We start from the raw sequence: 21,961 nt of genomic DNA on the forward strand, positions 1-21,961 counted from the left end.
ATGTGGCTAGTGGAATATGCAGCTCCCAGCACTGCTGATTACGCCAAGAAGGCAGAAACCTCCACTGCGCCCAGTCTGAGAAGCAGATAGCAATGCCTTAGGATCCGTGTTCAGCCTGCCGAAACAAATCTACAAAAGGTAGCCCGGCTGCTGAAGTCCATCGAGCGATCTGTGTTTGATCATTCTTCGTCCTTGCATTTAACGGTCTACCCAAGCAACGACTTGAACTTCATCATCATTACCATCATAAATACGACCGAACCTAGGGCACTGTGTACATCCATCATCCAGATGCCTCAGACGGTTGGGGAGCCCCATTCTGCAATGTCGTCATCCACCTCAAACCAACCAGACCCTCCCAACCTCACGCTTACCACCATCGAACCGTCCCACGACACAGCTTATTGGAGCTGGGAGAAGCAGAAAACCCGAATATGGAATCTTTTGTACCATGAGAAAGTACCGCAGAAAGAATTGCCCAAGAGGATGAAGGTCCAGTTTGGCTTCAGTGCTCCGTAAGCCTCTTCGCGCAAGTCGCGAAAATGCGACAACACTAATAGACAGTCCTAGTGCCCGAGAATACACGTCACATCTGAAGAACTGGGGATTCTCTCGAAAAAACCCCGAGGAACTGAACAAGAATGTGGGCTATCGGGTCCATAAGCGCCAAATGCAAGGCAAGGCGAGCACTGTCATTGTGGCAGGCGTTCGATGGTCTGCCGATAAAACTCAACGAGTGGCGGATCTATACTCGAAAGGTCCACTTCCGGAGAGGTTGAGAGAAAGTAAGCGCTAATGTCCTTTTATAAACTGAGATCCTATAATCTCTTTACTCACGATTATCCTTCCGCAGAAAGCCCCCTCCCCTACCTGCGGCACTAATGGTGTCGGTGTGCTCGCCAACTCCCACAGACACCGCATCTCAGGATACCTTTGAGTGGCCATCCGACTTACCTTGGTTGCGTTTCATGAAGAACCTCTCCGAAGCTCCGATCGATATTCTTGGGTTGATGGTCCGTCGTTTTCGCCACGCGAAGTCGGGATTGGCCACGAACGAACTGTCCAACTTGAAGTACAACGCTACACTGCTACAGGAAGCTAGTTATCTGGGTCTGTCGTTTCCTAGGGGGGTATCAGACCCTGCCAAGCTATCCAAGTTCCTCTGCCGTATCATGCCTGAGACAGTACCAGGCGAACATCTACTGCGAAGCCAACAACTCAACAAGGATTTCGACAGTGCTGCACCTGAGCTCCTCGTTTGTGGCCTCTATCAAATCTCTAACAAAATTACTTGGAAGAGAGTGGAGTGCACTGACCGCAGAGATGAGCTTCTGCTAGATCTGATCACCCAGTCAGGTCTTGTCGGATCGAGAGGTCCGTTACTGGCAGAACCGACTGTTGCCTCGATCCTGGAAGAAGTCTGGTCTGCAGCTCTGTGCCGCTGCCGAACCAGGATTGTTTCTTGGATCCTGGATCTTGGTATGGATGCCAACGCCCTCTACCGTTTTGATGCATCATGGATATATTCATCATCTTTAATTTTTCACAAACCTTTGACTGTTGTTACTTCGAGCTTGTCTTGGGATCGGTTTTGTTGCAAAAAATCGACTCGTGTCCAACCACCCAGCAGTCGTATCTAGCCTTAATGTCGCAGGAACTGCAAAAGTACTGCTATCCCACGGAGCCTCTCCGGATGAATCTTGCTGCAGTCGGCACGAAACACCATTGGAAACGGCGATTCGGCATATCGCGTTAGATGTTGCCAGCTTCTTTGTGACCCACAGCATCCAAACTCACGGCCAGGAGTATCTTCGCGATCTGGACTTTGTTACACTATCATATCTTCCTTCTTGGGACAGTTCACTCGAAAGACAAGAGCGCCTGCTGGATTATCTGGACAGTCTGTATGCCAAAGCGTTTCCTTTGGCAGGATGTCCGTTTGACACTTTAATGTCTGTGGAGGGTTTGGTTGAAGCAGCAGTAAGCGGCGGCCCCGCATTGCTTAGCAGGCTTCGAGAAAAGGGAGCCGACTTCAACTGTCACACCTTAGATGGAACGTTCCCTCTGGGTGCCGTGATCATCGAAAGTTGGGGACTTAAGGAAAAGCTCGGACGGATCGAGACACTCATGTCCCTCGGTGCGTCAGTAAACTATGAACCAAAACCAACACATCAGGCTGAGCGAGAACCCCGGCCAACAGCACTGCACATTGCATCATTCCTGGGCTATGCCGAAGTATTGGAGGCTTTGCTAGAAAACGGAGCTAGCAGTCATGTATCTGTACGCTTCTACGTCGATGGAACCTGGTTGATCGACTGGGATTGTCGTGATGGGGGATACGACCAGGATGACTTTGTTAATGGAGGAGACCCTGAAGACGCTAGGTCTCCACTGAGTTGGGCAATCTGGACAAGATCGTATTACTGCGTCCGCCTCCTCCTCGACTCGGGAGCTCCCGTAGAGGGCCACGAACTCTTGCTCCTCTCCGAGAGCCTCATTTCATCCCAAGAAACCGATGATGACATATACGCCGACATAGCCGAGATAATATCACATTTGATCTCGAAAGGCGCAGAAATCGACTCGAGAAACAGTTCAGATATGACAGTACTAGACATTGCCATCGCTCAAGGGCACCTAGAGGTCGCCAATATTTTGATAGATGCAGGTATTACAACATCAGCCCCCATACCAGCGGACACGGCGGACGCCTTGGCCATCTCTGATTGGCTCTGCAAACTCAAGAAAGCCTTCAATTCCGTTCATGGGTGCGAGGGAGACGACTACGGCATGTCATTGAACAATTGGGATCAACAGTATCAGTGTGGGTCTCTCCAACATCAAAACGCAAGGCTCGATGCGTTGGCTACATATTATGGGTTGGAGCCCGAAGCAGACTTCATATCCTTGGAATGTGTCCTCAAACACTATCCCAGAGCCTATAGCTCCCAAGTCTTACTCAGGCTCTCAAAGGATCTGGACAAGAACAATGTGGCACTGCTTCTGCCAATGATCCACGAGCTATTAAAACGGAGAAAGCTTGAATTAATCGCCTGGCACCTAGAAGAAGAGGCCGTATGGAAGCTAATGAGTGCTGCATTACAACCAATTGCTGGTGCGTTCAGCGTTGTCGAGATGCTGCTGATGCAACCACCAATGCTGGATGGGATATGTCCTTCCCCCTTGTACAGCCCACTCATCTACATCTTCCACACGGAGCGCAGACAGAGTGGAAGTAAATTCTACGAATACAAATTACCAGACCGAGAGCGGGTTTTCCACAGGATGCTTGATTTTGGCATCAGAGTGACTACCGCCGTCGGCTTGATGGCCATTGAGAGCGGATGCTCAATCAATGAACTGAAATCGCTGATGGCTCATGGATTTGATCCACGGCAGCGTTACCGGTGGTCGAACACTGGTCTTCAGCACGCGGCGATGAAAGGTGATCCCGACATGGTACGATTTCTATTGGGATGCGGCGTTAATGTCAATGGCCGCCCACGATGGGGTAATTGCCCTAACGTCTTGGGAAAATATTACACTTTTGTTTCCGACAGTCTCCCCAATCGAACAGCACTTCAATTTGCTGCGGAAAGGGGCCATTGGGAATGCATAGAGCTTCTGATTGACTCTGGAGCAGATGTGAACGAACCGCCTGCTGGTGTCCGTGGCGCAACAGCGCTGCAGTTGGCCGCCATGAAGGCTGACATTGGTCTTGTAAGATGGCTCATCGAAGAAAAAGGTGCCAATGTCAATGCTGTAGCGGCTAGGGACGAGGGAGTGACAGCGTTAGAGGGGGCTGCGGCTTTGGGTAGGCTCGATGTTGTTGCACTTTTGCTCCAGAAAGGCCATTTCAGTGATGGCGAAGGAAAACTTCAATACGTCCGAGCCACTGGTTTTGCACGACAATCGAAACACCGAGCTCTAATTTCATACATGGCGGATCAAAACGGATGGACGAAGGAGGACGAGGAGGCGCTAACTCAGGAGCCCCCTGATCCCATTCACTCAGTCGGACATTGACAAGCAATGGCTACACTTCGGTGACTGTTGTTGCGGCAGAAGTTGTGGTGGCGAAAATGAAAGCGTGGATGAAGGGCTGGACGCGCCGGAATGTTGCCATAAAAACCAGGATGCGGACTCTCCTCGACCTGGGCGACGAACTGGCTCTGAACCACAGAGTACTTTTGAAGACTTAAATCGATATCCTGTGAGTCACGCAGCAAATCATCTCGAAGACGGAAATTTGCAAGCTTTTGATGAGCTGGACATGTCTATGGGAGGCCAAGCCAGAACAGCAGTAATCACTCAAAATGACGCAGGCAACGAGGGATGGAAGGATCGTATGCTTGTCGGTCCAGAATGGGGATCGGCCACTACTGGGCAAGTAATCGGGGAGGCTTCTGAAGACGGCGGCTTCGCCGTTGAAGATCCTACTACAATGTCATTCCATGACTGGATGGGCTTCGGTACCCAGAGAGTTGCAGAACTTGAAAGCGAAGAGGACATTTGGGACTTGATGGTCTTTCCACAAGATTGAGAAGACGTCGGATATCAACGGTCTCCCAGACTTTCTTTCATCCGTGTTCTTTTTCTTCTTTTTTTTCTCTTTGGTTCAATATCAAGGCATTTCATCCGTGTTCTCCCGAGTCGACGGAGAGGACCCATCAAATAGTGAATTTCATCTATCTCCTTAAACCCCGTGATCCCACTCATCTCGGCACGCTGTTAACTGCAGCTGACGTGTTCCGCTGTTTACCAATAGCAAGTCAGTCGGTTGGTGATGTGATGAGCTGTTTGTCATCTCGATAAGAAGCATCGCCACCCCGCGAACCGGGGGGTCGCTAATCAAATCGGACGGCGCCCGGCAGATTGGGGGTTTGAGACTGCACATATGCACTTTCATCTGTCTTGCTTAACACCAAGTCAACGGGCAGGACTTTCCTAACCTGGATTGCATACTCGAGATGAGGAAGGGGTAGGTTTTAGGCTTGGGGCTTGAGGGCAGCCCCCACGATCTGCATGCAATGCAAAGAACGGCCATCGGTCGTTTGAGGGAGAGCATGCGCATTACACACCTATTACGCCTACGTATCGCCCCCTCCCTTTGGCATTTTGCACTTTTCTTTCTCCAGCCTGAAACCTTGCTGCATACGTGGAATTAGAACCAGTACGGTTGCGTCTAACAAGTTCACTGCCACTGTGTCAGGTCTCGGTCACGACTGCAAGATATATATTTAAATTCCCACAACTCATCAAAGACATGCAGCATCGTCACACGAGCAGCGTGGCGTAGTTCACAAGTCGTCAATACCATGGTGTTTGTGTTTGTACAGGGGCTTAACTGGAATGATGATCAGGTGGAACGGCGGGGGAAAGGGGGGAAACGTTGCATGCATGCATATGCGCATGTGTCTATGTATCATCACCACCAGTCATCACCAGCCAGAGTGCTGACTTGGCGGCCAAGTAAAGCGTATCGGTTCCAGAGAGCCGGGTCGATCTATTATTATGCGGCAGCGGTGGCGCAGTGCTACGGTAGTAGTAGGTGCTGAAAGGACCTTACGTGCATTAGCAAAGAGAAGTGTTTGCTTGACGAACCGCCAATCCGACTACCGAGTTTCTGCACACCGACCGTCACGTGGGGGCCAAGTACCCCGACTGACTGATATCGGTCCTACTTTGCGAAGTGGGCTAATTAGGCCCAAGACATGTCATCTGGGAACAGGCGTGCAATAGAATGTGTATAAATATATCCAATTGTATCTTCTCGTGGATGTACATCTGGATAATCATTAAATGGTAGTATGTGGCGCAATGTAGTCTAGCAAACAAGTCCAGCTGATGTCCTCGTGGTCACACTGACCCTGGGGCTGTTGACTGTTCGGGGCTCTCCGAGTATCTAGACGTCAGGAATGCTTAGGCCTTCTGCTCGACGGCCACCTTCTCGGTCTCCATGGCATGCTTCTCGTCGCTGCCATGGCTGCCCATACCGGTGATCATGGCCGTTAATCCAATTTCGTGGTTAATCTCCTCCATGCGCTCGTAATCCGCTTGGGCGGTACCGACAGAGCCAAAGACGACGTCCTGTGCGATAAATTAGTTTAGGCTCAGTGGTAATCCATTCAGGGGTCACACGTACCATTTCCTCGAGAGTCAATCGCTTGGTCTCGGGGACGTAGAACCAGATGAAAGCGGCACCGATAGTAGTCAGAATACCGAAAAGCAAATAGGTTCCGTAGCCAATCCGCTGGAGTAAGTCAGGAGTGACTTGTCCGACGATGAAGTTGTTCATCTAGTAGATCAGTGTTAGCACATGTCCCAGCAGATCAAGAAGTGAAGAAGGTAAGGGTTGGTTGACATACCCAGTTACTCGAGGCACCCAGCGAAACACCATAGGGGCGGGTGCTCAACGGCCACACCTCGGCCACCAAGATCCAAGCGCAGGGTCCCCAAGAGTACCCGAAGTGGATGACGAACAGCCAGACCATGGCGCAAGCCGCCCAGCCCGCGGCCGGCTGCTCGGGCCAGCGGGTCGAGTTCTTGGCCACCAGAATGGCGATGATGTAGTGACAGGACGCCATGCCGAGGGCGCCGACAGTCAAGACGGGCTTGCGGCCGAGACGGTCGACGTAGAGCACGGCGGGGATGGTGGCGATGAACATGACGATGCCCACGACTCCCGTCGCCAGCAGACTGATCTCGGTGCCGCCGAGCCCGAGGCCCTTGAAGATCTGCGGCGCGTAGTACAGGATGGCGTTGATACCGGTCCACTGCTGGAAGAACATGGTAACGGAGGCGACGATGACGCGGCGGAACATGGGTTTGGTCTTGAAGAGGGCGCCGATGGCGACGAACTGCAGCTTGAAGACGTTCCAGTTGGTCGGCTCGCGCAAGTGGGGGAAGAGCTCGGCTACGGTGCGCTTCTCGAACAGGGACTGCGCCTTGATCTCCAGAAACTCGAGCTCGACGAGCTCGTGGTCCTCGGGGAGGCCGCGGAGATCGGCCAAGTTCTTGCGTGCTTCGCCTTCGCGGCCGTGGTGGATGAGCCAGCGGGGCGAGAAGGGCATGAAGATCATACCGACGAAGAGGATCAACGCCGGTGCGAGCTGGAGACAGATGGGCACGAGCCAGGCGGCGTCCTTCTGGGTTTCGGCGTCGGTGCCGCCGATGTAGTTGGTGCCGAAATCGATCCAGAAGGAGATCATGATGCCGAACGTGATGGCCAATTGTTGCAACGCGACGAGGGCGCCGCGGACTTCGGGCGGGGCGACCTCGCTGTTGTAGATGGGGACGATCATGGCCAGACTACCGACGCCCATACCGGTGATGAAGCGACCGCCGAGGATGCCGTGGTAGGTGCTGCTCTGCGCTGTGGCTTGGATGATGACGCCGATAACGAAGACGGTGGTGGCGACCAGGATGCCGTACTTTCGGGAAATGGACTCGGCGAGGAAACCAGACAACAAGGTGCCAATCCAAGCACCCAACTCGAGAATGGCAGTGAGCCACCCCTTCTTGGTCTGGTCTGCGTTGGGGTCGAGAGGGGCGTATTCTCCCATATCTTTCATACCGTTAGTTTAGGCCCACCGCGTGCGTGTATCCTTCAATAGCCACAAGCCAACCAATAAGAAGAGAAAAACTCACGCTGTTCAAACGCAGGCATTGTCAGGAGACCTGAGAACATTCCCTGGTTGTAGCCGTAGAGGATACCGCCAATGCAAGCGAAGGCAGCGATGCGGAACACCTTGAAGTTCTTCACCAGGGCCATCGGGCCACTCTTCCCCATGAGGTTCTGGCGACGCTTCAGGGCGGCATCGTAGAGCGCCGCGCCGGTATCTGCTGCGACCATGATGGGCAAACTGGTTTTGTTTTCTTCCCTTTATTCGTAGCGCACCCGTAGGTGGAGATCTTGTTGACCCAAGATATGTTTCTTGGGTGACTGTACGGACAGAAGTCGGCAACGATCTGACCCGGCAGGGTGGGCGAGCAGGCGAGATATGAAGAAAGGGTGCCTGGAGATTAGCTCGAAGAACGGGTAAGCTCAATCGAGCAATTACACGAGGGATGTCCCGTACTATATAACCCTCTCGGTCATTCTGCGGTTCTGGTCTAATAGGTAGGATTCGCGATGCAGGCCCAGAAAGCAACACACCCATTTGTCCCCTGGGGTAGGCTAGCTAGCCTGGTGCGGAGAAGTCTGACCTTGAATGGCCTGGGATGCAGGGCACTCGAAGCCGAAGCGACGTTCCGCGCAAATCACATTGGCCGGCCAGACACCCCATGAAACCAAGACCCATGTAGCCATATGGGTCCAGAAGCTCCTCGTGCATACGTGTATACGGCCGGGGGCCGGGGTAATGGATAAATGGCAACCCGGAACTCTGGGAGTCTGAAGCCACATGGTCTCTCTCTTCTTCCCGCATCACCGCTTCATTATCGTGAGATGAATGGGCATTCAACGGCTCTGGCTGGTTACCAGGGTTCTCTTCACCGCCGTCTGACGCCGAGAATGTATCGCTGTGTGATGGATTGATGATGATGGCATGCTCGTGTCATGCCACGATGGCCTTGTCAGGACTCGCTGCCAATGACTGCATCCTTCTGCCTCTCAAGTCGAATAAGGAAAAGGGAGCCAAAAAGCTTGTCGAGGACTTTCCCGGTAGCGTTAATCGCTACCGGTAATAGCCCCGAAATCCCCAGGGCTCCATGCGGGGATGATTTGGAGAAAATATGGAGGCGATTGCGGAGGAAAGCCCACTGAACCCCAGCTTAAAGCCTGCCCAGGACTGGTCCAGCGCTCACTGAGCCCACTATCAGTCCATGTTGCCATGGGGTTTGGGGTACATTGGTGGATCTGCACTTTCCCCTAATGATCCCATTTAGCCTGAATGCAAATAACCACAACTAGCCCTTGCTTGGGTTTCGCTGAAGACGAAAGGGAATCAAGACCAAAAAAGCAGGGGTTGTCGTCTTGTGAGGACCGACTATGGAAGCGAATTGCTCATAGATCGGGCCTTCTTCATGCCCGGGCTAAGTAAAATGCGGTAGGGTCGCAATGAAGGTATCGGGCCATTGGACGGCGTTCAACCGTTGCCGACGATGGGACGCCTTTGGCCATCCGTGGTAGGCCCTCACCGATGTCCCAGCTGCAGGAATTCGGGCCTTTTGCCAAGATCATCATCATGAAGTAAGCATTTACCGCACCCTTGAACGCATTAGAGATCCGACAACATTGAGATGAGATACCCCGCGAGTCCCTCAGATCGCCGACCCGGTTGGAGGGTAATGGGTGACATGGGTGAGCTTTAGCTAGCTTCAGCTACTAGAAATTCGGTCCCGGTGGTGGGTGTGGCTTAGAATCGTTTCACCCAATACCGACATCTGAGCCGTTCATGATGAGCTACCGCCCGTTGTTCACTTGACTATTCGGGTAAATGCGTGTCTGTGGCGAATGGATGCCAGCTTCCAACGAGAACAGCCGTTCTGCCTGTTCAGTTAAGTCGACTAGTGTAAGCGTTGACGCGATGGTTTGTATCGGCGATAAAATTGAGCATCTCAAAGAATGAGCTACCCGTGTGACCCGCATCGGCAGACGGGACCGATGGTGTGTGTATGTCTCTGCCTCTGTACAGGCGCTCTTGGCAATGCGACACTGATAATAATGGCGATGCGCAGAATTGTCTGTCGTTGCGAAATTGGTGCATCGGCTTTGCGTAATGTTGTTTGCCGGTCATCTTTCAAAGCGTAGGCAGCGATTGAGGATTTATCAGTGGTTGACTTGCACATCAGCAGTCAATACGAAGCACGCATGAGGCTTGACAGAATGGTGGACCGGGCCACCAGGCAGAGGCAGGCAGACACCCGAGTACCTTGGAGATTGATTGATTTAAAACACAACGTTATTTGCTTATGTGCCAGGATCAGCAACTCTGATAAATCCCACACTCGGTAAAGAAGTTGCAACGGTCCTCATCTCCAGTCGCAACCCGTAAAATAGGACAGTCAGGATGGGCAATTCAGAAGCACGGAAGCTGCTAATCCAGATGTCGGGTGCGCCGGGCGCCGGCAAAAGCACCATGGCGATGCAGCTTCAACGTTCAATTGGCGGCCTAGTCATCGACCACGACATCATAAGATCGTCGCTCCTCGAAGACTACGGCAATGTCCCTTTTGACCAGGTTGCCAGAAGCGCCTATCGGCTCCAATGGGCTTTGGCCGAGCAGGCGGTCAAGCAAAGGCTGAATGTCATCATCGACAGCGTCTGCAACTACCAACAGGCGCTCGACCAGGGCTCCGCACTCGCTGAGCGCCATGGCTACATCTACTGGTACGTCGAGTGCAGGGTCGGGGATATTGCGCTGCTTGAAGAAAGACTGCGTACTAGAAACCCCATGAGAAGTCAGAGAACCGGTGTCAATTGCCCGCCTGCAGGCGCTAGTCTCTCTGGCCGGGGCGAGGACCTGTTGAGGATGAGGATGGCAAACCCGTGCCGGCCGGAAAAGAATGCTATTATCGTAGACACCACAATTGGCATTTCGGACGAGAGCCTAGATGAGGTCCTCAAGCAGATGCAAGGCCTCTGAGGCCCCTGCACGGAAATGCTGGGTGGGTATTGTCCTTCATGGATGACAGCTCAATTCCGCTGATCTTACACCAGGTCCGCAGGTCCATAGCAGAGTATCTGAATAACGATGGGGTTTCAAGGAATGTGGGATCCATTCATGGTGGTGCATTGCCAGGGCGCTTCGGATTCCTTTGGCAAAGGAGCCTCGGTGTCTTCAGGAAATACACCTAGGTCAAAGGCAGACAGGCAGCGACGGCACAGGCCGATGGATCGGATGTCAGTATGCCCCTCAGTCTGTGGGTTCCCGTCCCGTAGCTTGTTTAGCCCGTCACTTTTCAAGGATGGGCTGTTTCGTGCGCGGTTGATGAAACGGAACGAACAGCTCACTCAGTCATTGTGCTGTTGATCTAGCTCTTTGGGAGAGGGGAGTAAAAGCATCCGTGCAGAGAGAGACATGTCAATTGAGCGATGCAGGCCTATCGATTTCCCAGCGGGCGGTTGCAGCAGGCACGGACGGGGAGCCGGGTTCAAATATAGTAATTCGAGGCGCGCATGGTGAAACAAGAAACATCTAGTTTAAGTGACCGGGTAGCGTAGTGCATGCATGTCAAATAAGGTTCGGTGCCGCTATGCTGGTGATGGCGAGATGGATGGGAAGACGGCCAGATGGCAGATGAACTGGCGATGAACTGTTCGGCTTCAAGAGGTGGATCTTACCCGCAATTAATCGCGTTGGGGGGGCAGCAAAGAGGAGGAGTTCGTGTGATCCCTCGGAAAGCGCAACGGCTGTCGCTCAAGCGCCCGCGGTCTACACGCATGTTCGGCATATTCGGCTGCCTTTCTTGTCTGTTTGTCGCTCCAAGATGTAAGGCGCGTATCGCCTCTTCTTCTTCTTCATTTTGTCACATTTACCCCATTCGAGTGAGGATGAAGTTGGTAAAATACATCCTTACAAACATGTCTATTTCCAGCATATTCGGATTATGGCTTTGCCAACCAACACACCGTGCTTTAGTTACCGATCGCCAAATCCCATGCTCCAACAACACCGACAATTGTCTCTAACGGAGACTTTTTGGTGCTCACGTGAGGGGATGATTCGTCTCGCTCCCTTTCTTTGTAACACAGATTGCCCGTGATGTGGTTTATTCAATCGTGACAGTGCCAACATGAGGTCCTTTCGTCCAAAAATATCCCCAGACCAACGACAGTACTAACCGTAAGTGGCATGGTCCTGACTCGTGGTTGCCTCAATGAGGGAACAGCCCGGTGTTGGTGTTTTTTTCCGATTTAGACGCGCGCCTCCAAACAGAGCCACTTCTTAATTTGGACTCGAGCCTTGCCCCAGCCAATCCCGTCTCGGCTCTCCCGCAGGAGGGTCTTCAATTGTTTTCTTCCCCTTGCACCCCGATCGTTAACACGCCTGACGCCAAAGAAAGTCGACGTGTCCCTGCCCATGCCGCTGACCGGAACGAAGTAAGGAACAAGCTCAGATCAGAGTAGAGCAGACTGGCAGAGATGGGGGCTTCTGGGGCCAGAAGCCCCTCCATGCTTTTTTTTCTGCTGTTACCCGAGACCCCCCGTCATGGAGGAATCCTTCGCTGGGGATCTCGACTCAAGCTTCTGGGGGCCACCACCCCAATTGAGAGCGAGACATTCCAAACCGAGTGTGAGCTTCGCCCACCTCATGGCCCTCGGCGTGTTTGTTGCGCTCTATTGATATGATATGATCTTGTTGGCACATTGGTTGCCGTCGTGACATCTGCGCCGCCTTTTTGCAGGCTTCCAACGTACAGCACAAGTCTTCTACGTCCCCAAGCTGAGCGGGCGAAAAGCAATGCGTCCAATCACGCGCACACACACACACACACACACAAACACAGGGTGGAAGCTTTGCTACAAGGCAGCGAACTGCCTGCCCCAGCCATGCAGGTAATGTATGTCATTCTTCAGAATGATGTGGTTTACCGTTGGGGCTTTTGCTTCATCAATCCCAAGCGCGTCGCTCTCCATCGGCGCCCCAAAGGAGATTAGCGTTCTCCTGTGCCATCCTCCCGCAGTGCATACACTACGCTTCTTTTCTCTCTACACCCACCTTCGTCCCACTCTGCCATGCCCATCAAGGCTGGCGGCTACTGATACCAACTGCAGTCTGGTCCTATTTTTGATCAGCATTATGCTGTACTCAACATCGCTCGGTACATACATGCTCGCTCAGGTTTCTCTCCCTCTACCCCCCGGTCTTTTTAGGGTTCTGATTCTGTAGCCGCCCTCGATGCCATGCCGGGACCATCTTTTCTTAACCGCCCAACTCCCAGACAGCCGCTACCCCAGCGACGCGCTCAACCAATATCAACCCTCACTGAGCTGTCTATCCGCTCATTCAGACACAGTCTCTCCGTTTCAGCATCTTTCCTGCAGTTCATGACAAGAGTATTGCCTTCATCGAGCCTGGTAGCTCCGTTTCAGCTCCATCGCCCCGGGATCTCTCTGCAACGTCCAAACCAACCAGTTCGACTCCGCTCTCGACTGACATCGCGCGAAAAGCTTCACTTATAAAGAGTCGCGTCCACTTTGTGACCCGTCCCGCTTGGTCGCTTTCATCCCCTGGACCTCTTTCGCTACAGCAACAACGACCCGTTTCCTTCGTATCGTTTCTCTCTGTCTCATCTTATACTTCCTTGCCATTTCCTAGCCCCGTTCGTTTCATCTCCTGGCTTCATTCGTTTGATACGATTTGTCCTCGGTGATCCTGTCTCCTTTCCCACGTGTGGCAACCTCCAACCTTGGCGGCGACCTGACCGGACACTCACAACCATACACGCAGCGATTACTCTTCCTTGCCCAGCTTTCGCTAATTGTAATACACTTGCTGGTGCTGAAACATACCATTCCACTCCTCCTTTATCTCCATCATACCTTCTTCACCATGCCGAAACACACTCGCTCCTCCAGTGCGGCCCATAATCCCTATGCGCATGCCATGCCCGTGTCGCTTGCTCCCTCCCAACCCCTGGATATTGGATATAATGGCCGCCAGCAGCATATGTCGCTCAACACCGCCTTCTACCAGACAATCCCCAATAACATGACGGCCCAGGCTGCCATGGCTTCTCAGGCTTACGACCCATACCCAACAGCACCAGCAGCAGCCATGCCCCAGTCGATACCGCACCGAGCATCGTCGGGAGCTTGGTCGCCCCAAGACGACAAGAACCTCATCGCCGCCCGGCAGCAGGGTCTCAACTGGAACCAGATCCAGACCAACTACTTCCCCAACAAGACGTCGAATGCTTGCCGGAAACGTCACGAGCGGCTGATGGAGCGCAAGGGAGCCGACGACTGGGACGCACGCAGGCTGGAGAAGATCGCCAAAGAGTACATGACCATGCGCAAAGAGATCTGGCAGCCATTAGCACAGCGAGTCGGCGAGAAATGGCAAGTGGTTGAAGCCAGGGTTAGTGTCCACCCCCCCTCCCCGTCTCTCCGTTGAGGGAAGCAAGCGACTCTTCATACTGACTGCCCCCATCCAGTGCATGAACAACGGCTTGAAGAACATTCAGAACGCGTCACGGGCCGCGGGTCGTCGGGAGCGCGCCGAGGTCGGCCAAGTTTTCACGCACGGGTATGACGACGACAGCGGCATCTCGGGCATTGGATTAACGCCAGTAGATGACCTCGACGCCTCGTACAGCAGCCCCGAGACCACCAGCTCGAGCTCGCTCTCAGGCGGTTCCTACCACGGCGGCATGCCCATGCAACTCGGCCACCAGGCCTACAACCAGCACTACACCACCAACGCGGGCGGCCTCTCGTCGGGCTACAGCTCCTCCGTCTCCTCCACCACGGCCCAGGCCTACGGCCACATGCCCGGGCAATCACATCACTCCTCGGGAGGGTCACCGTACCTCGGCCACGGCCAACGACTCCCCAGCGTCGACATGGGAATCGACGCCATCATCAACCGGCCAGGCGGTCACGGGGGTGCGCCTTCCAGCATATAATGATGTTTCATTCGGCGTTTTGTCATTTTCATTTCGCTTGCATTTTCTCTTGTTTTCATTTCGCTTTCCGTTGGTTGTTGGCGTACAAGGCTTTTGTGACTCGACACGTGCTCTTTCGGTGCGCCGCAGAGCTTGACGACGATTTTTTTCTCTCTATCTCCTCATCTCTCTCACGACACAGCATTGCATCACTTCTTTCTTTGAGGTCTGAGTGAGCACAGGCGTTCTGGGCGTTTCATAAAACGGTGTTTTCATTTTCTTCCATCGTGGGTTTGGGCTGTCGAACTTTTTTTTTGTCGGAAAAGAAGAAGAAATTGGAGGAAGAAAGCAAATGGGGGATACTCTCATTTCTGTTTACCTGGACTACATTCGGAAGAGTCCCGACACACTATTCGGCATAGCGATGCCGCTACAAACCTAATGACTTGCACTTCTGCAATCGAGTTGGCCTGCTGTTTTTTTGTTTCTGCCTGATGACGAGGGATATACTTTGGTGTATTTGGCCTATATAGAAAGATACCTTGGATGTTTTGGGAGGATGCGAAGATAGGCGCATAAGCAAAAAGACGGAGAAGAAGGTGGAAAGAAGTTCCAAGCGCCTTGCGATGGACGTTTAGGTGAAGACAACACTCATTAGTAACAATGGAAAAAGTTGTCAACTCGAATCTGATCATCAATGCTTCGTTTTCTTTACTTAATCGCACTGGTCTTCTTTCCGGCAAAGGGAGCGCATCAAAATACAGCCTCATCGCGCTGACTGCAGCGATTGATTGAGGGAATGGGTTCTCGAAGGTGGAAGGAAGCTGTCCAGAAAATGCCACTAAAGGGTTGGTTCACTCTCCAACTACAACTTCTGGGGGGGCACCGCCACCCCCACGCCAACGCTAACACCAGCCTTCTTACAGCGGGGATTGGCCTACAACGCAACGCTGGCCCGACATTGATCCCACGACAACTTGAACTCCCCATCAAGAACAATGGTCTTTTGGGTGCGGCAAATGCGAATCTTCATATCAAAACTCACATATATTAAACACTGTTCGACTTGGCCTGCCACCTTTCTTCGGACCTTGTCAATGGAACACCCGTAATTATATCTACCAAACCATTCGCGCCGCCTCTGGTTGTGATGCATTGGCCCTGTTAGGTAGCCCGTATTACGCATCTCAAGTTCGACGTAGGATATTAATACTAATGCTATCCACATCTCTGGCGATCATGGAACTAATGTGCTCCAGGCAATTGCCTTGTGCTTTCCGTAGTAGGCAGCAGCATACAGCTTGTTGGTGCAATAGATGCATTGTATCTGCTTTGTGGGTTCCTGCCTGTGTTCTTGGCCTGCCGTTTCCTGGTGGCTCCTTTCCCATCACCACGGTGTCACCACTATGTTTTCGTGAAATTGCAAGACAGCATCTACCATTGACCGCCGTAATATCTCCCATGCTGGTTTTTACAGTGCCAACTGAATGCCTCAAAGGCATTAATACCTATTTTACACTCAAGTGACTGTAGAGTCAACCTGTTGTACTCGTACTCAATGAGTTTTTTTGCAAGCACCCCACCACCACCCCGATCTTGCCAAATCTGTTCCGTCTACCTTCCACTCACCCTTCGTTTATTTCAAAGCTGTTCTTCCCATCTGAGGTAGGCAGCAGTGCAACTTTCTCATCACTTCCAAATTCCAAACCGCATCAACACCTTCGTTTCAAGTTCTGTTTCCATTTATCATTTTCCTTACTTGATGTCACCCATTCGAGATCAGCAACTTCACCTTCACCATGGTTAATGGAAGGCCGAGTAGGCGCGGGCCTGTTGTCGATCACCCAGGTCGATCCAAAGAGCCTTGCCCCAGGTGGGAAAGCACAGGAGAGTGTGTCTTTGGGGACGTTTGCAAGTTCGCACTCGCACACGTTGGCCCAGGTGGCCGTGAGAATCGTCCACCGACAGCAAAGACCGTCGATCAAACCTCTACACTCACCTCCCAAAGCTTGGTGAACCATCACAATGTTGACAAAAGTCATCTTGATGGTCCTACCTTCATGTTCGACCCGAAGCCATCAGGACATAGCAACAATGGCTTTCAGAATTATCATCACCCATCAACACAACACAGCCCCGATTTCCAGGGCCCCAAGAACGCGTCGACACGAGGTACCTTCGGTCTCAGAAACCCATCATCACAAGGCGGCCATGGCTCCCAGAGCTCATGGCGCCCATCAGCACCAGATAACGCCGGCTTCCAAGCCCAGCAGCACCCCTCATCCCCGGGCATTGTCAACCCGCCCAAGCCCCGTGTAGTCCGAAACGAGGACGATCTGCGGGAATGGAAGCGACTTCTCCGACAAGCCCCTACGAATCGCACAGCGCGTGTCCGATTCTTCGAGCTGGCCCAGAAGCTTGTTGAGGGCGAAGTTGGTATGTCCCAAGACATGGTCAAGACTTTGGCACAGGATGCGGCCCTACACATCATCCGCACTTTGATCCATGACCACCTGCCTCAGGCATCTTCCACTCAACACAAAGCGACGATATGGGTCACCGAACTTGAGCCGCTGATGCGTGTCATCAGTCACCAACGATTGATGGACTCGGCCGTTCTCGAGCAAGAGGTTTTCTCCATCTACAATTTCCTCGCTGGGATCGGTTGCCAAAGGATGAAGGCACTCTATGATTTCATCATAGAGCTCATAACCTCTTCCCAGGCAGAGAATCCACCTGTCTCGAAGAGCACTCTTGACCCCCTCTCCATTATCGAGCTGAGCCTGGCCGTTCTGTCTAAGATGATTGACTCCAATTCGAACAACATTATCAACGAAAACTTCTCTACTATCGTCAGCATTTTGGAACCGATGTTGAATGATGCAGCTGAAGCTGAAGGTCACAGCCATTATGCGGAACTTCAAGCACGGCAATGGTTGACTTACATCAAACGCCGTCTTGGCGTCGGTAACTCGTTGCCACTCTCTGTTCAACAGACTAATGTGACTGGACCACTTGCCGGATTTGTCCTCCCAAAGAACCTTCCGGGTCACCTTTCTTCTAACGGACCTCGGCATGATAATGACCACTCAGACATCCAGAAAATCAGCATCTTACCCACTCCTGAGGAGATCATGTCCGTGAGGGACGAATACCTGCCAACCAACCAGCCTTCATCTTTTCATATCCCTGGCATCATTGGACGTCTCGATCGTGAGTTTCGTCTTCTGCGTGAAGACACGGTAGGGCAACTACGAGATGTTGTACGGACACAATTGGAGAAGATGCAAAACCCCCAGATCATTCAACCCAGACACAAGAACATGAGAATATTCACTTATCTTGGAGCGGAGCCCATGCACATTGGATTTGATCGACTCAAAGGCCTTGATCTGCTGGTCAAATTCAATCAGGCCGCGATCGGTCGGGACAGTATCAGCAGGGAAGAATGGTGGATGCACTCGAAACGTTTGCAACCTGGCGGGCTGGTTTGTCTGGTCTCCGGCGATGGTTCTACCCTTTTCTGTGTGGTGAGCGACAGGACTCGGTATCGTTCAGGCAAAGCATCGGCACCCACTGATGCGGCTCTTTTCTCGCCCAAGAAGGCATCCCTTGCTGACAGATCCGACTACGCATATGTGCATCTTCGTGTGGCAGAGGCCAAACAGAGCAATACGCTCGAGTTATTGGCGTGGTTCCAGACCATTGGGCCGCCGCAGGAAAGATGTCTTGTGGAGTTTCCGGGTGTGCTGCTTCCTTCATTCCAGCATACACTCGAGGCTTTGCAGCAAATCACCAAATCTCCAAGGATGCCATTCATCGATTTAATCGCGCCAGACCATCAACGCCCTGGCTTGGTGGATATACCCCCTCCGCAATACGCTACCAAGCCTGGCTTCCTTTTTGATCTCAGCAGCCTGACTGACGGCACTCCCTTGCAATGCGGGCCTGACCAACCTCTTGACCCTGCATTGCTGAGCCAGCACTCGACACTTGATGCTACTCAATCTGCAGCCCTTCTGGCCAGCTTGTCAAGAGGCTTGGCTCTGATCCAGGGGCCTCCGGGTACCGGCAAGAGTTATACTGGAGAAAAGCTAATCCAAGTGTTGCTTCACAACAAGAAACGCGCCAAGTTGGGCCCCATATTGTGCGTTTGTTACACGAACCACGCTCTAGATCAGCTATTAGAGCATCTACTCGATGCTGATGTCCAGCAAGTCATTCGCATCGGTTCAAGGTCCAAGTCCTCGCGCCTCGAGAACTTGAATCTTCGATACATTTCCAACAACGCTGAACGTACAAGATCAGAGAATCACTCATTATTCACTCATAGAAATGATCTAGATGCTCACATAGGCGTTCTTGAAGAGTGCATCACTCAACTCGAAGCCTGTTTCTCCAAAGAGTCTATCATGTCTCATTTGGCCGAGAAGTATCCTCGATACCACGCCGAGCTATCCGATGTTTCCCTGGATGAGCAAGGTTTCCAAACTGTTCAACATCACCAGAGGCCACGAGCGGAGCAGTGGCTATATGGTGGCGCCATTAGCAATACTCCTTCACGCGATCCATCTCAGTTGCTGGATACCGACCTCTGGACCATGACACATGAGGAACGCCAAAACCTTAACTGCTACTGGGCACACGAGATACGTGATCCTATCATCGACGAGTTTCAGCGGGAACACCAACTGTGGGAGTCCGTCAAGGACGACCGTAACAGGGTTGCACGTGAAGTCGACCTACGATGCCTCTCAGAGGCGGACATTGTGGGCGTCACGACGACTGGTCTAGCCAAGAACCTTGACTTATTGCGACGATTACCGTGCAAGGTGCTGCTTTGTAAGTTGATATTTAGACCCAATGTCTGCGAACAGCGGTTTTTTTTTTAGCCAATTGTAAATTGCTAACCCACTCTCTAGGCGAAGAAGCTGGCGAAGTACTCGAGGCTCATTCCCTTACCGCGCTCCTCCCTTGCATTCAACATGCTATTTTCATCGGGGACAACTTGCAACTTAGGCCACAGATTCAGAACTTCGAGTTGCACAGCACAAGCAGTCGAGGGGCTCAGTATTCGCTCGATATGTCCATGTTTGAACGCCTCGTATCCCCGGCACATGATGACGAACAGATCTTGCCGTACAATACCCTCCAAACCCAAAGGCGAATGCACCCTGCTATTTCGAAGCTAGTACAGAGTACACTTTACCCGAACTTGGATGATGGTGGCCCAGTCGCCGACTATCCGGAGGTTTGTGGGATGAAGAAGCGGTTGTTCTGGTTCAACCACACGTCACCTGAGGATCCACGTCTCCCATCTGATCCCAACTCGACGTCCCATATCAACTCGTTTGAGGTTGAGATGACGGTTGCCATCGTCCAACATCTTGTTCGGCAGGGCGTCTACGGAGCAGATGATATCGCTGTACTAACACCCTATCTTGGTCAGCTACGTTGTCTCCGCCACAGAATGAAGCATCTTGTTGAGATATCCCTAGGTGATGAAGATGAGGAAGAGCTCATATCTCTCGAAGCCGACGACGGTAAACAGCAAACCGGTGTAGACAGTCAACCTCCCACGGCTAGCAAGACATCTTTACTCAAACGTGTGCGCCTCGCAACGGTTGACAACTTTCAGGGCGAGGAGGCCAAGGTGGTTATTATATCCTTGGTCAGGAGCAACGATGATCAGAGATGTGGCTTTTTGAGCACATCAAACAGAATCAACGTACTGCTTTCGAGAGCCAAGCACGGCATGTACATCATAGGCAACTCGGAGACGTACGGCAATGTTAGCATGTGGGCCCAGGTCATCGATATTCTGCGCACCGAGGGCAACATAGGGAACAAGCTGGAACTGGAGTGCCCCCGTCATCCCGACTCATCACTGATGGTCTCGCAGGCGGACCATTTCCTACAACATTCTCCTGAAGGTGGCTGCAACAAGACATGCGAATGGCGCCTGGCCTGCGGTCATGCTTGCATGTATCTCTGTCACTCGGACATGCTTCACAATGTCGCCAAATGTTTGGAGCCCTGCCGTCGACCTCTGAAGGGCTGTGGCCATGCTTGTCTTAAGGCCTGCGGCGACACGTGCTCATCAAAATGCTCAGTGAGAGTAAGAGACATCGAGCTCAAGCTCAGCTGCGGCCATGTTATCACCTCGGCATGGTGCTGGCAGGTTCAGCGACCCGAGACCATCGATTGTCAGACTCCAGTTCAGAAAACCATTCCTGGTTGTGAACATACAGTTACTGTGCCATGTTGTGTCGACGTGGATAGCAAGGCATATAAATGTGAGACCACGTGCGGCACGCCACAGCCTTGTGGCCACCCCTGCATGAGTCCATGCTACAGATGCAAGACCAGGATCGCGGGGCTTGTAGCGATGGAACGGCATGGCTTTTGTACACAGCCGTGCAACCGCCCGTACTCAACGTGCGGCCATGCTTGCCAGGAGAAGTGCCACAGGGAGGCAAGCTGCCCTCCATGCTCTGCTCCATGCTCAGCGCGGTGCATCCACTCGGTATGCAGCAAGAAATGCCACGAGCCATGTGCACCCTGTGCCGAGCCCACTTGTGCATCGGCAGATTTTCACCAAGAGCGTGCATCGCCGTAAGTATCACCTCTCCTGTAGGGACATACTCTCATTGACCATTATTGCAGACACGGAGAGGCTGAAGATGTGGAGACGGAAAAGCTAATTGAAGCGATGGAAATGCACGACCTGATTGACATGGCGGTTTAGAGGTTGACAATGTTTGGAGTGAAGGATGCATGAAGAGATGCGTTTTGAGGTCGATTTGATGCCTGTCGACTTGGGTGGAGATTTGAGGACAGATTGTACGATTAGTGTACAACAGAGTTGAGCTACTACTGATGATATTTTGTGATGAAGGCGTTTGAGAGAGACGCACGGAGGGCATTACAGATGAAGTACAACTTGTATGTTAATTGAGACCGGAGACCGAATAGAGAGCTAGCTTGATGACCAACGACCAGAATAAGCTTCCTGCATAATCCCGTTAGGGTGTCGTGTTCTAAGTTGGGGCTTGCCACGTTTCGTGGATAGGCGGTGAAGACGTGCAGGACTTATGCGTGGCGGGCAGTGCCTAGCTTATAGTGATGGCAAGATAGGGCATAGCTATGGCAACACGCCGCATAATGCCAAGCGGCGGCGGCAGGCGGACGAGGTTTCACGGGCTCCGAGCTGGCCAGTGATGGAAGCCGACTCGATGGCAGCCAGATTGTCGCATAAGTGGCATCATGATTAAGCAACGCCACGCAAGCCGAGGAAACGTCTCGAATCGTTCCAACCTCGAGGGCGCAGCGCTAGAGCAGCTAGCAGCCAGACCGTCTCGAATCTGGGAGGATCCGGATCCACCGGGATGCCCCCTCCTCGTGGATT

General features: G+C 52.5%; 5 protein-coding genes across 5 annotated transcripts; 4 read left to right on the forward strand and 1 right to left on the reverse strand.

The window, feature by feature from the left end:
* Positions 1 to 324: 324 nt before the first annotated feature.
* On the forward strand, positions 325 to 4,543 carry PG998_010589 (uncharacterized protein; the record flags this gene model as incomplete). The annotated part of the gene is made up of 5 exons (XM_066877405.1): positions 325 to 515; positions 565 to 785; positions 913 to 1,479; positions 1,655 to 4,014; positions 4,136 to 4,543. 5 exons carry the CDS (start codon positions 325 to 327, stop codon positions 4,541 to 4,543), a joined length of 3,747 nt encoding a protein of 1,248 aa, XP_066726459.1.
* Positions 4,544 to 5,922: 1,379 nt separating this feature from the next.
* Positions 5,923 to 7,855, reverse strand: PG998_010590 (hexose transport-related protein; the record flags this gene model as incomplete). Its single annotated transcript, XM_066877406.1, has 4 exons — positions 5,923 to 6,090; positions 6,146 to 6,298; positions 6,369 to 7,567; positions 7,651 to 7,855. 4 exons carry the CDS (start codon positions 7,853 to 7,855, stop codon positions 5,923 to 5,925), a joined length of 1,725 nt encoding a protein of 574 aa, XP_066726460.1.
* Positions 7,856 to 10,013: 2,158 nt separating this feature from the next.
* PG998_010591 (uncharacterized protein) lies at positions 10,014 to 10,589 on the forward strand (the record flags this gene model as incomplete). Its single annotated transcript, XM_066877407.1, has 1 exon — positions 10,014 to 10,589. The coding sequence occupies one exon, from the start codon at positions 10,014 to 10,016 to the stop codon at positions 10,587 to 10,589; it is 576 nt and encodes a 191-aa protein (XP_066726461.1).
* Positions 10,590 to 13,499: 2,910 nt separating this feature from the next.
* PG998_010592 (myb family transcription factor) lies at positions 13,500 to 14,574 on the forward strand (the record flags this gene model as incomplete). The annotated part of the gene is made up of 2 exons (XM_066877408.1): positions 13,500 to 14,027; positions 14,104 to 14,574. The coding sequence occupies 2 exons, from the start codon at positions 13,500 to 13,502 to the stop codon at positions 14,572 to 14,574; spliced, it is 999 nt and encodes a 332-aa protein (XP_066726462.1).
* Positions 14,575 to 16,352: 1,778 nt separating this feature from the next.
* On the forward strand, positions 16,353 to 21,301 carry PG998_010593 (uncharacterized protein; the record flags this gene model as incomplete). Its single annotated transcript, XM_066877409.1, has 5 exons — positions 16,353 to 19,395; positions 19,476 to 20,849; positions 20,918 to 21,079; positions 21,144 to 21,168; positions 21,220 to 21,301. The coding sequence occupies 5 exons, from the start codon at positions 16,353 to 16,355 to the stop codon at positions 21,299 to 21,301; spliced, it is 4,686 nt and encodes a 1,561-aa protein (XP_066726463.1).
* Between the last annotated feature and the right edge of the window lie 660 nt (positions 21,302 to 21,961).

The sequence above is a fragment of the Apiospora kogelbergensis genome, assembly GCF_038363985.1.
Source record: "Apiospora kogelbergensis strain CBS 113332 chromosome Unknown utg000007l_segment0_segment0, whole genome shotgun sequence".
Taxonomy (NCBI): Eukaryota; Fungi; Ascomycota; class Sordariomycetes; order Amphisphaeriales; family Apiosporaceae; genus Apiospora; species Apiospora kogelbergensis.